This window comes from Emys orbicularis, chromosome 16 (genome assembly GCF_028017835.1).
Source record: "Emys orbicularis isolate rEmyOrb1 chromosome 16, rEmyOrb1.hap1, whole genome shotgun sequence".
Taxonomy (NCBI): Eukaryota; Metazoa; Chordata; order Testudines; family Emydidae; genus Emys; species Emys orbicularis.
In genome coordinates, this window is record NC_088698.1 from 21878377 (window position 1) to 21891110 (window position 12734).

Genomic DNA, 12734 nt, shown 5'->3' on the forward strand with positions numbered 1-12734 from the left:
GTGTATGGTAATAAAAAAAGCTTTCTGGTTTGTTCTGAAGAATATTTTGCTCTCTAATTCAACATGCAGATTCATTCAACTGTCTACTAATATGGTTGGAAAAAATTATGAACCTGATGTGCCATCAGTGTAGCAAATGTTAATGTTTGCACCGTAACACAATATGATCAGTCACCTTCCTCTTTCCACAGGCTGAGCTTACCTTTTGTACAGGAGACATTATCACTGTCTTTGGTGAAATAGATGAAGATGGGTTTTACTATGTAAGTTTTCTTTTATTTGGTCTTTTAAACTACATCAAGCAGAGTGCCCAAGTGTCTCAAACAGTAACTGGAGACGTTGTTGGTAGAGTGAGCTATTAAAATATAATCTGGGAGGATTTCATTCAGGTTATTTCATCTTGAATATTTATTATATCAGCAAATTTATTAAACATGCCACTCAGTGATGCTATACCTTAATTCGTAGGTACAAAGTGACACTGTAAATACTGCTGTTCCTGCATCTCAGATTTGTAGCTGTTTTCAAACATTTCTACAAGTTACAAGAACATTTGCCTAGTGACTTTAGCTGCAATAAGTGTATTCTGAACTGCAAGCAAGAAGCACGGCAATGTGAATATATGCCCAAATAGCTAATCAAATTGTAACTACTGCAGCTGACGTAACACTGTTCGAATCAAATGTTTCTAGCCACCCTTTTGCTGAGGGCTCTTGTCAGTAAAGGGACACAGATTAGAAATACACTGAGACTGTTAGTAAACAAAGGTTACTTGAATGGGGTGAAATCCACTCCATCTACATAAAACCTGTGCACTAGGACTCTATGGGGGAAAAGTGCAGAGCAACTGGGGTGGTGAAATCCACCCCTGTGACCCATAGTTAGCAGCTGGAATAACAGTTGTCTGCTGCAATTAAAGCCACAGCCCCTCCCCAGCAGCTGCAAAGGGGTTTGCATCCCCTGGATCCATGTAAACAAGAACACAGCACCTTTTCTCCATCTCTCTCTATCCTATATTGCATAGGAGGGACAGGAAATGTGCAAACACGCCTAAGAGGTTGCTTCACCCATTTTCCCTTGTGCATTTGCTATCTAGGGCAGAAATGGTATAGAGGGCCTTGCACTGGCTCTCCACCCCCAGTATAAATTTCATCCCATGCCAAGTTAGCACATTAATACCAGTAAGTGCTTAGCTCTTGTCAGGAGCTATAAAATGCTAAGGGACATTCAGATCCTCGTGTAACAGGTTTAGGTAAATTCTGATTATCCAGTGAGTAGTTTTACACATCCCTTTGCAAAGTCAAAAAAATAAATGCAAAAGGAGATATTAAAAGATCTTAGCTACTCAATACATGGCATAGCCTTCTCTGCACCAAGATTAAAAGCCACAGTAACTTTAATATTGTCAAAGAAGTGGATGCATAGCTTAACCATAGGTACTCTAAACACATTCCTTTAATATACTGGACACAACCTTCACCTGAAATTACAGAACATTTTGTGCCTATCTTTTTTTTAGCCTCTTTTTTGCAAGATAGATAATTTGCACCTCAATCACAGGATCGGAGCCAGGAAATCTAGATTCTGTCAGATTTTCTGTGTGATCTTGGACAAGTCACTTGCTCTTTGCTCCCTTAGTTTCTCCATCCATGAAATACAGACGAGTAGTTCTCTATCTCATAGGAGTGTTGCATGTTTACAGTCATTCATATTTGTAAATAACTGCAAGACCAATTGTTTATCATATTGCAGGGTGAGCTTAATGGACAGAAGGGGCTGGTTCCTTCAAACTTTCTTGAAGAAGTGCCTGATGATGTAGAAGTCTATCTTTCTGATGCACCATCACGATATGTTCAAGACACACCACTGCGTACAAAAGCAAAAAGGGTAAGCAACTACACTAAAAAATAATTTTTTTTTAATTTTTCCATATTATACCATCTCATTTAGTTTGGATATTATTTATGACATTTTAAAATCCACATACCCATTTTAGGTATTTTTAAGAGTCGTCTTAAATATGGAAAGATTGCACTGATCTTTCACACTAGTGTATCATGAGCATTTATAATTATGAACCTAAATTTTAAATTAAGAGATTCTGGTGAATGCAATAAAATTGTAACTTCATCAGCCTTTTCTAGTGAAAGTTCTTACTTCCTCAAACTTAAACTATACACATACACATTACCTAGATTAAAACAGGAAAAGTAGCTGGGGATGGGGAAGGAGTGGGACAACTACTCCCTGAAATATAAAATGTAAAGATAAAATTATTGTTAATCAGCTAACCCTTTTAAGATTTTGGGCCTACTACCAAGTTAACTGTCCAAACCTTCCACTTTATGAAAGATTATTCATGTACAGAGTATTTCATTTTTGTTTTGTTTCATCACTGCAATATTTTTATATATTATATATTTTATATATATTTTTATTTTTTTGCTCATCTGCTTGGAAACAGAAGAAGAGTGTTCATTTCACACCTTAATAAGGCAATGTAGCCTTCACGTAAGTGAGCAACTGAAGATACCAATAAAGATATCAGTTAAAGCCACCTGACAATATCTAATGCAACAGTCTTGAAACTTAACTGTGAAAAAAAGAAATATGTCTCCAAAATCAATGGCCCCAAAGTAACAGGATACAGACATTTACTGTATGTACTTGTAAGTCAGTGTTTGCATGAAACAAAGAAATCCTTTGACATGGCTATTAAGGGTTTTTCCCCCCATCTAATTAGGGTTAACTTTATGAAGGTCAGCATTTGGAACATATTTCTCCATGAGCTAAATGTTTCTGTTTACATCAAAAGAAGTGTTCAGTGTCTAATTGTGCTACCGACAAAAGCTGCATATTGAATTGTTAGCCAACCTGAGATACACAAACTCATTAAGTTCCTAAATACAGGAAAAAAGCACAACACCCACCCTTAAATAATAAGCAAGTGAGTTGTAAGCAGATAAGTACAGAAGTTTACAGAGGTATATAGTTCTGAAACGCAATCACAAATATCTGCTTAAACTGTCTGCCTTAAAATCTGTTTCCCCCAATCAATTGTACCCCAGTTTGCTATGACTATAGCCATTCAGTAATTCTGAAATCATGCACACACACATATGCCACAATTTACTAGGACTGTCCATATCAGTGCAAATGCTTATGAAACACTTTAGCAGTGGTTTGGTTTACCAATGCAATAAAAATATGTCAATATGAAACATGCAGCTCACCCAATGAATGCATTAGACTAAATATATGGTATCTTCAGGTGTACGTTGGGGGTGCTTTACCAAGTTGTTTTTCATTAGAATTAGACCTTGATTTAAAATCAAAGTAGGCTTGAAGTCCCTTTGCTTAATAACTGTTGCACGATAAGACAGCAAACTGCTAATGTATTAATGTTGTCTTAACTGGAATTAAAGATAATAGGGATCCCTGAGGCATGGTTTATACTACACAGTATCATCTTACAACATACAGTACCACATTTTGTCAGCAGGGCACAATAGTTGCAATAGGAGGAATATAAATAGTTATAGTAGTTTCATTCAAGTGCTTTTTGATGATTAAAATAGCTTTGTTTAAAATATTTAGGAATGCTGTCATGTTCTAAGTATTGTACAACAAGGGCTTATCTTCACCTGGCAATCATATAGCTGCAGCACACACCAAGCAATCAGGGTCTTTAAGCTTTCTTTGATTGCAATTAAGGTTCATTTTAGCTTTTTTTTTTCTTTCTTTCTTTCAACCAGTGTGCCATCTTCTTAAATACGTATATACAGTATGCTAACCTGTTTTAAGAAAACACGTTCAAAGGACATCAAAATTTTAAGTGATAATCATAGAGTTTGCACATACAGTAATTCCTTCCGGAAACTGTTTGGAGTATAGAGCTGGATCTATAGTATATAATCCACTTTGCTGTTTAATTTTATAAATATAATTCCCTAGCTATAAATGACCCTCTTCATTCGTGCACTCTTAAGAGTGCTGAAGGACAAAATTTGTGATTTTTGCCAAAACGATGGCAAAATAAGAGGCTCCAGCTCTGTTCAAAAAATGTAACCAACTTGAGGACCCACTGAAGTGTGTATTTTTTGCTCTCTATCCCTTTGCTCACAATGTTAGTTGTGGGAAGCTGTATTTATGTATTGTCTCTATTTCCCTATGGCATACTTAAAACTATTGAAAGAAGAATTGAGCCAGCCCTTTTTTTTTTTTTTTTTTAAAGTGGGTAATGGGACAAAAATTATGTTACCAACTTTCTTGATGAGTGCTTTCAAACATTCAATAAACTATAATAATATACCTAATAGGTTCCTCCTGAGAATACAGGTACATCAAGGAGAGCACCATCTCCCACAGTCCATCTCCATTCTGGGTCACCTACGTCATCTATGGGTTCTGGTAGTCCCGGGAGAGGCAGGGAAATGTCCTCGAAAAAGAAAAAGGGGCTGCTTTCCAAAGGCAAGAAACTGCTGAAAAAGCTGGGTGCAGTGAAATGATTCATTTACTTCTGGACAACTTGTAAAGCTTCCAAGCTATGGTTTTTTTTAAAAACAAAAACTTCAAACTAGGGCTTTCATGACTATAAAATACATCTTTACAGAACCTTTGCATTTTTAACCCTTTCTAAACATCAGAGAATCATGTGACTTGTTTGATCAAAACAGCAAGAAAAAAAGAAGTGGATTTGTTGCTACTAAAGAGCAATGTTGTCAATATCTGTTTTTCTTCAAAAATGATTTTGGGGAATTAAGACTAGAAGGATATCATCTTTTTGTTTCAAGGCACCTCCACACCTCTAACTCTATTGGATAAATCTCTGCCTTTATTCTCCTTTAACTTTAGGGGAAGCAGTAAAATCTTATTTGAGCCCTCTTCAAAAATGCTCTCCCCAAACTAGCCTAACATTTATCTTAAACAAAAATGGTCTTGAAACTCCTAGTTTACTCAGCCTTGATGTTTTGCCTTATTAATACACAATGATTCGTACTGTCTAAATATACAGCGTATACTTTGTATGTACTGTGTATTCAAATGTCTTTTCAACCTCACAGACATGGTAGATTAAGCTCAAGTAATGTGTTACTGACTCCATTTAATGTCTGATGTAATTTTTGGGAGGCTGAAAATGTTGTGCAGGATGCATTTTTAAACATTTGTATGAGTTCCTTTAGCAAACATTCAGTATACTAACTTGAGGTAGCACCTAAACTATCCAGAGAATGCACAGTGTTAATAATTCAAAATCTTGTTTTATAGCTCCTGGCACTAGTGTGAAAGTTTCAGTAAACAGCCAGAAAACAATAATCTTTGCTCCCCAAGTGTTCTCTCTTGTGGAAGTGCAGTTTTAAGTTAAAAATCATTTTTCATGTTATAGATGTCAGAATCAAGATAAAATGCATGTACTAGGTGCAGCAATGAAAGAGGTGTATGTTATACACACAAGCTGTAGCTAGTTCAAAGGCTCTACCATTATAGTAGAAATCTTTCAAAACACTAATTCTAATATTGGCTTCTTGATTAAAACAATCTTGCTGGCAGACATTGGCAGTTACTATTTTGTAATTCTTGTCCATTTGTAAATTGTTTTTACTGTTTATACATACTTTTCAGACTGCCTTTCTTTTGTAATTTATGGAAGGTTTATAAATGAACGATCAAAGCTTTCCCCATTGTGTCTTCAAAGAATTATAATGTAAATTACTGTAAGATACTACTGTGTGCTAGAGTTATGAAATTAAAGAAAACTACTGGCCTAAATTTGTGGTAAAGTATTGTGTGGGCGTGTGCATGTGTACAGTTATTCATGTGTAAAATATTTTATATAAATAAATTTGATATTTTGTAGAATGCTGTTTGTTCTGTATGTTTGTTACCTCAAATAATCACTGTGCTAGCCTTCCCCTACTTTAAAAAAAAAAAAAAAGAGCATGACATCAAAGGTTACACTAGCTGATGGCAGGCTTTGTATCCCAACACGGTTAAGGTATTCAGACAAGTGTACAGAAATGCAGATGCAGAGAATAATTTTCAGGTAAAGAACTTCTTTAACTAGCTGCTTCCAGATATCTGGAAGAGAAGGTCCTAAGCATTCAAGAGTCAAGCTCCATAAAGGAACCTATAGTGACCACCACGAGATAATTCAGAGATGAGATGAAGCACAGGGAAACTCCATGTAGCAGCTTTTTGCCCTGTACTAAAAACCATGATAAAACCAAGCTATTTAAGTTATCCCTAACTTCCTGTCCAAAACTGAATTGATTAAAAAGAAAATCAGTTAGTTGACAAAAACAACAAGGAGTCTGGTGGCACCTTAAACACTAACAGATTTATTTGGGCATAAGCTTTTGTGGGTAAAAACCTCACTTCTTCAGATCCATAGAGTGAAAGTTACAGATGCAGGCATTATACACTGACAGATTAGTTGACCGATTTCTTGCAGTGACAATATAGCTGTAACATGTATTAACTGCCCTTGAAGATTAGACTCTCTAAAAATCCTGGTACAGGATATTTGTGCTTATATATAATTTCTATCACTTAACACTGTTCAATGATGAACACTCCTCCCTGACCCTCCATTTCATATCAGCCTTTCCACCTCAGTAAAAAAAAGCTACACCTTACTCAGTAGAGTTTGTTGGGGAAGCAAATTCCTGTGTTTTCATGCCAGAGCCAGTTCCCTGAAGTTCAGAACAACTGGGTAGACCGTGCCTGTACACTTTGTTTAATATTATGTACAGTTCTGCTTTTTTGGTACTATTTACATAGTGCATTCTTAAACAGTGGAAGCGTTCAGTTCAATATGCATATTGCTACTCTACATTTAAAAATAACAGGAGTACTTGTGGCACCTTAGAGACTAACAAATTTATTAGTCTCTAAGGTGCCACAAGTACTCCTGTTATTTTTGCGGATACAGACTAACACGGCTGCTACTCTGAAATCTACATTTAAAGTAACGTGGATAGTTAAGTGGTCCCTTGGGTTCTAAAATTTCTCAGTTTGCAGTTCAAACCGTGATGCTTTAATTTGTTTACCATTAACAAGCCAACAGACCAAGTTAGGAAGAGTGAATCTCTGTCGAAGTTCAGATACACAGACCAAGCTCTAAACTAAAATGTTAATCTTTAACAGTGTCTGGGATTTGGCTCAAAGGATGGGTAATTCTACTGACACTCAACCCAAGACCATCTACAATTTGCAATCATCAGAACAACTTCCATTGCAAAATGTACGGGAGAATTACCTATAGATAGCTGTAGGTTTATGGAGAGACAAATGCCTACCTCCCCCCAAAAATATTTAATGGGTGTAACTAGGAACATCACCCTTTTTTGTATTTCATCACAACTCCTGAACAGGTCATCATCATTCTTGAATACCCATTATTAGCTATGTGTCACCCACAAAAGGAGTGCTCTTTACTCCATTTCCCTGACCACTTCTGCTTGCTGGATGTAAACTTGTTTGTTGGGATTAAGTTGTATCAAATGTAATGTTAGTGTCCATCCATTAATTTTTTTATAAAGCACCCAGGATGTTTTCAGACCAAAAATACATTAAACTTAGAGTTACAAGTAAAAGCCATTACGGGGATTTTGTAACTTATCTCAAAACTCAAGTATTACAAAATGTCTATAATGGCTTTACTCTTAAATTATTATATCTACTCAACCTTAACAGTTACTGGAAGAATGAAGTTTGATAATACAGCATTCTTAATTCCAAATGGTGCATACAAATAAAGTGCAATTTTGCATTACACCAGTACTGGTTGTAATATATACAATGAAATTCTGATCTCAAGCAGAATTCTACTCCAAAAGCAACTCTAAAAATTGGCATTGTGGGTATTCAAATAATATGTTAAAAATGATTTCCAGATCATGTATACTCAATATACCAAACTGCATTTGCTCAGTCTAAATATTTCTTCAAACACTCTTCCTCACTCCCATCCCGGACCTGAAAATTCAACTTGGATTAATACATAAATGAGGTCTAGAATACACCAATTTACTTATCTATATAGGCACTGAAAGGCTTGCAGTAAAAACTTGTTTTATTACTAAAACAAGCAGATATGACTGAATACAGTAGATTATGGGTAAGGTGTCATTTTAATTTAGGCCATTTTCCAAAACCACCAGATTTTAAGCAACAAATCTGTGCTTTAAACAAGGGGATATGCACGGATAGATGCTGTACAAATGTTAGAAGATGCTAAGGGGCCTTCACACAGGAGGGCATCTAAAAGGTTGGCTTGTTGTACGGTTTAAACTACATTTATATATAAAAGTAATATGAGCAAACAAATGCAATATTTTAAACAAAACTTTATTGAAATTTATTATCAAGAAAAAGGAAAAAAACTTTCACAATTTAAGTTGGTTCTAATTACTACAATGATCTTATATTTAAACAAATGTACCTTTCTAATAAAAGAGTCTAACTAATCCAAAAGACATCAACATAAGTAAGTTACTATGATTTTGCTTGGTGATGCTTTATTTTAGTACACAGGAAGAACCTGAAAGAATAATAAAAGGACGATTCTTGTGGTTCTAAGCTACAGTGCTTTACTTCACATGTCAGAATTTATACAACTTAGTTTAAATTTCAAGCTAGTTATGGAAATACTTGAAATGTCTTCTAGTTTTCATATGTCCATATTGTATTAGCACAGCAACCCAGAGTGCTAGCCAACGAGCATGAAAAAGTGAAACTGCTGCAGAAGTTATTTCCGCAATAGTTAGAAGTTATTTCGGATCACATAAAGGAGTAACTGGAAGTAGTGAGAAGAAATTAAGAAATGGATAATTGGGCTAAATATTACGGAACATTTGAGGGCCCTGTCTACATCTTCATGGATATTTTGTCTCTATGCAGATGGAAAACATTGACTTTATCCGTTCCACCAGTTCCCCAAGGGACTTCATCAATGAGACTTCAAAGTAGACTGGGCCAACAAGTGAGAACCAGTCGTGCTCCTGCAGCTCATCCAGTCCATTTCAAATATGTATTTTTCGTTTCTAACGTCTATTGTCTGACTAACCAATAACATTACTTTATTTTCACTGTCCATTGGAGCACCTCTGTTTGAAGATTTGATGTAACTGGTTAAGCCTGTGTTTTCCAGCTGCAAAGACTGGCAAGAAACTAGCATAGGGCAGTTTTTAATATTTTAACTTTACTGGTGTATGCAAGAGGAAAATCAGAATGACAAGTACAGTGACATTTCATCATGCTTACAGGGTCTGGAAGAATCACCACAAAAATGAGCCTTGATAACCAAGAACACTGGGCACAATGCCTATACTTTAGGCAGCTGGCATGCAAAATTCAAGGGTCAACAGGTTGCCCTTTTTCAATATAGCTTTAAGAAGTCAACAATTAATACAGGAACCAAAGAAGTCTGCTTTAGCTTAGTGCAATTTATGTTTAGTGTATTCAATCATGAAGTACACATAAGCACAGATTCCCCACAAGAGCAACTGTGATGTCTGTAGTTTCCCTTTAAAACAAACAAACAAACAAAAAAAAAACCCCACACACAGAAAATGCTTTTAAATCAGCAAGTAGGCTGTAGGAAGATATTAACTTTGCTTTGTCAGTTTAAAAGGTAGCTGAACTTACTCAGAATTGCCTTTTTATGCTATAATTGTTATTTTCATTGTAGAAAAAAAACGACATGATCTTTGTGCGAAGTTACACATTTTCCCCATGCACATTTACTATTTTTGCATCAAAGTTTTGTAGAAAACTACAACTTCAGTAAGAAAAAGAAAAACCAGTACCACAGAAAGTCCCACAAACTTCACTTTATCCACTTCTGTAGCTCAAAGGTAGTATAAACGGTCTGAGAGTGACAGATTCGGTTCTCTGTGAATGCTCTGACCCACAAGAAAAGCCAGTTTATGGGCATATTGGCAAGGTGCAGGCACTCTGATAACACCCTGCAGAAGAAGAAAGCCATTTAACAAATAACACATTCAGTAAAAGCTAAATACTTACAAAAATTTGAAATTCAAAGTTTGTATTTATGACATTTGTTTTTCCCTTATTGTCAAATATATTGTATAATACAAATAAAATTGTGTACACAAATAGTTATATACATTTTGCATATGTAAAAAGATCCACACAGAAGTGCTTGTTTCAGATTGCCTGCCACGCATTTCATAAATGCAAGTCACATTAATTCAATACTGAGGTTGTACAGTTCAAGTCAAAAAGTCAGAAATTGCATACATACACATTCGTAGATTCTTGTACATTCTGCATATTTTAAATTACATAATGCACTGAAAAGTGCCGTTACAGTTGGGGGAAAAAATTACTCATCAGTAGATTCAGTTGGTTGAGTCCCTCCTCCCACCCTGCTTAAGACCCCATCGGCCAGCCCTTGTTTGCTTTAAAACCAACTCCTTCTCATAATACAAGACAAGGGAAGGATGCAAGAGGGGGACAAACTTCAACAAGCTGAATTACCAGAATGTAATTTCCCCTTGCCGTTCCATCACCCATACTGTACAAGTTTCCAGAGAACGAAGGCAGTGAGCAGACCCATAAGAGATGGCAATTTTATTGAATAAGCAGCTTTAAGAGCTAAGTTTTTCTGTGCTACCCATATCAACCGTAGCAGATAACTGAATAGTGATGCAAGGTTCATGGAAGTTGCCTTACAGATTTCTACTGTGAAGGCCTCAGCCTTCTCAGCCCAGATTGTGGAAATACCATGGTGTAAAGTGGAACTTCACTGGCAGAGAGGAGTCTTGCCCATCTGTTATCAAGTTAGTGTAGTGCACAGCTAGGGTGACCAGACAGCAAGTGTGAAAAATCAGGAGAGGAGGTGGAGGGTAACAGGAGCCAATTTAAGAGAAAGACCCAAAAATCTGGACTGTCCCTATAAAATCGGAACATCTGGTCACCCTATGCACAGCTTCAGCCAACAGAAAAAAGTATAGTAGCCAAAAACCCTTAGTGTATTGGCAATGGACATATTGGCAAGGTGCAGGGTCGGACTCAGGAGCTGTTTTGGAGATTTACCTAGCTAACAAAAAGCTGGGGGTATGGGAACTAAATGCTATTTTCACTGCAAAAAGATGTAGTGACATTTTTCATTAAGAGTTCAGACTCCGGAACAGAGAATGTAGGTCCCACTTAGGGGCAATATGTCTAAAATGAAGGATTTGAAAAAAGCTTGGGAGTTTAAAGATGGGAAGCAAAACCCCATCAGGTCTCCGAAACCAGAGAGCAGAACCCTGAGTCACTTTTCAGATTATAAACTGATACATGTAAAGTGCAAGTTAACAAAAGAAAACTACTCTACCATGGCTGAGTTTGCACTATCACATGACCCTTAATTTCTGCAGTTCCCAAGCTTGGTTTTAACTGTACAATCTTAAATGAATTAGGTTTTTCTTTCACTTAGTTTCCCACTGTATTTCAAAGCTCACACGAAGAAAAAGGAAACAGGTGCACACTGCTGGAGGCAAAGGTCTGATTTTGTAAGTCCTGCACTGGTATCTGAACATGGCATGGAAGATCTAGTGTAGTATTTATGAATACTATGCCTACAGCTCTAATAAGTTCTCAGAAGTGATCCAGAGTCCTTATCCCAGCAAGACCAACCAGCCAGCCAAATATGGGGAAAGATGTCCTAAGGCAATCCGAGGAGACGAGATTGCACTACTGTCCCTTCCCAGCACCCCTCCTACACCCCAAAAAAGTCTGACATTCTACAGATTAGTAAGAATAATCCAGTAATATTTAAGTTCTCTGGAGCACAGAGTTAAACATTTTTCCAATGAGAGACTATGGGATCATGTACAGTCTGTAAGGACTAGAATGTTTAGGCTAGGAGGCAGCAGCTGAGCAAGGCAGCTTAAATCACTTTAAATCTTTATGGGTGCATGAGCTCTTTACGCTTAAGGCCAAATAATACCCAGGTCATTGATCTGGAAGCAAAAACTCCTATGCATATTCAGTATGCAGTTTTTTATTCATCGTTTCCCCCTCCGAAAGATTCGCAGCCTTAACCCCACAATAAGAGCTATTTACATGATATACTCAGAATATCACCCCTGAACAGGAAAAAAGCATCAATTTTTGTGTTTTGCACTTATGCATGCAGAAGCAGATACTTACTGGCCAGTTATAGTACATGTGGCAGAGCTTGTAAGTTAAACGTTGCATATGATCTGGTTTCAATGCACTGTTGTCATAGATTACATTGTAGTGGGTTGGTGAAACACTACCACTTCTCACAGCCTGACTCACAATAAAAAAATCATACCTGTAATTGAAGAAAAAATACAAACCAGAAGTTGTACTCAAATCCAAGCCCTTCACACAAAATATAAAGTTTGCCTTTAAATCAATTTACCAGACATTTTTAAAAAAGACTATTTGCCTCTGTAGAACTACAGCATGGTAAGCACAACAGGAAAGTGAGAAAAACAAGCAAGTTTTATATACAACATTATAGGCTCTGCAAGTAACAGTCTATTAAGGTTGCCTGATACCCTCAGGTAAAAGACCCTCTTTCCAGTTACTTATAACTTTGTCAAACTTCAACCGTTCAAGGTGAAGTTTTACAAAATTTCAGCCAAAATGGTTCAGCTGCTTCCAATAATGAGGTTAGGGGAAAATGTGTTGTTTTGACCATATTAAATTCTTGAGCTCTTTTCTTTCAAATGCTATAGCAACTCCAGGCTCTG

At 36.5% G+C, this 12734-nt stretch overlaps 2 protein-coding genes across 10 annotated transcripts in view; one reads left to right on the forward strand and one right to left on the reverse strand.

The window, feature by feature from the left end:
• Positions 1 to 4508, forward strand: part of RIMBP2 (RIMS binding protein 2) — a 100862-nt gene extending 96354 nt beyond the window's left edge. For 4 of the 9 annotated variants that reach the window (XM_065417738.1, XM_065417739.1, XM_065417741.1 and 1 more), the window contains 3 exons: positions 192 to 263; positions 1753 to 1887; positions 4320 to 4508. In XM_065417738.1, the coding sequence (XP_065273810.1) occupies positions 192 to 263; positions 1753 to 1887; positions 4320 to 4508 (396 nt within the window). Of the gene's footprint in view, positions 1 to 191; positions 264 to 1752; positions 1888 to 2464; positions 2492 to 4319 lie in introns of those variants that run through there. The other 5 variants (XM_065417744.1, XM_065417742.1, XM_065417745.1 and 2 more) reach the window with 2 other exon arrangements.
• Positions 4509 to 9851: 5343 nt separating this feature from the next.
• Positions 9852 to 12734, reverse strand: part of PIWIL1 (piwi like RNA-mediated gene silencing 1) — a 50159-nt gene continuing 47276 nt past the window's right edge. Inside the window, exons 19-20 of the mRNA XM_065417672.1 lie at positions 12163 to 12310; positions 9852 to 9968 (exon numbers count right to left, since the gene is read on the reverse strand). Of these exons, the coding sequence (XP_065273744.1) occupies positions 9852 to 9968; positions 12163 to 12310 (265 nt within the window). The remainder of the gene's footprint in view (positions 9969 to 12162; positions 12311 to 12734) is intronic.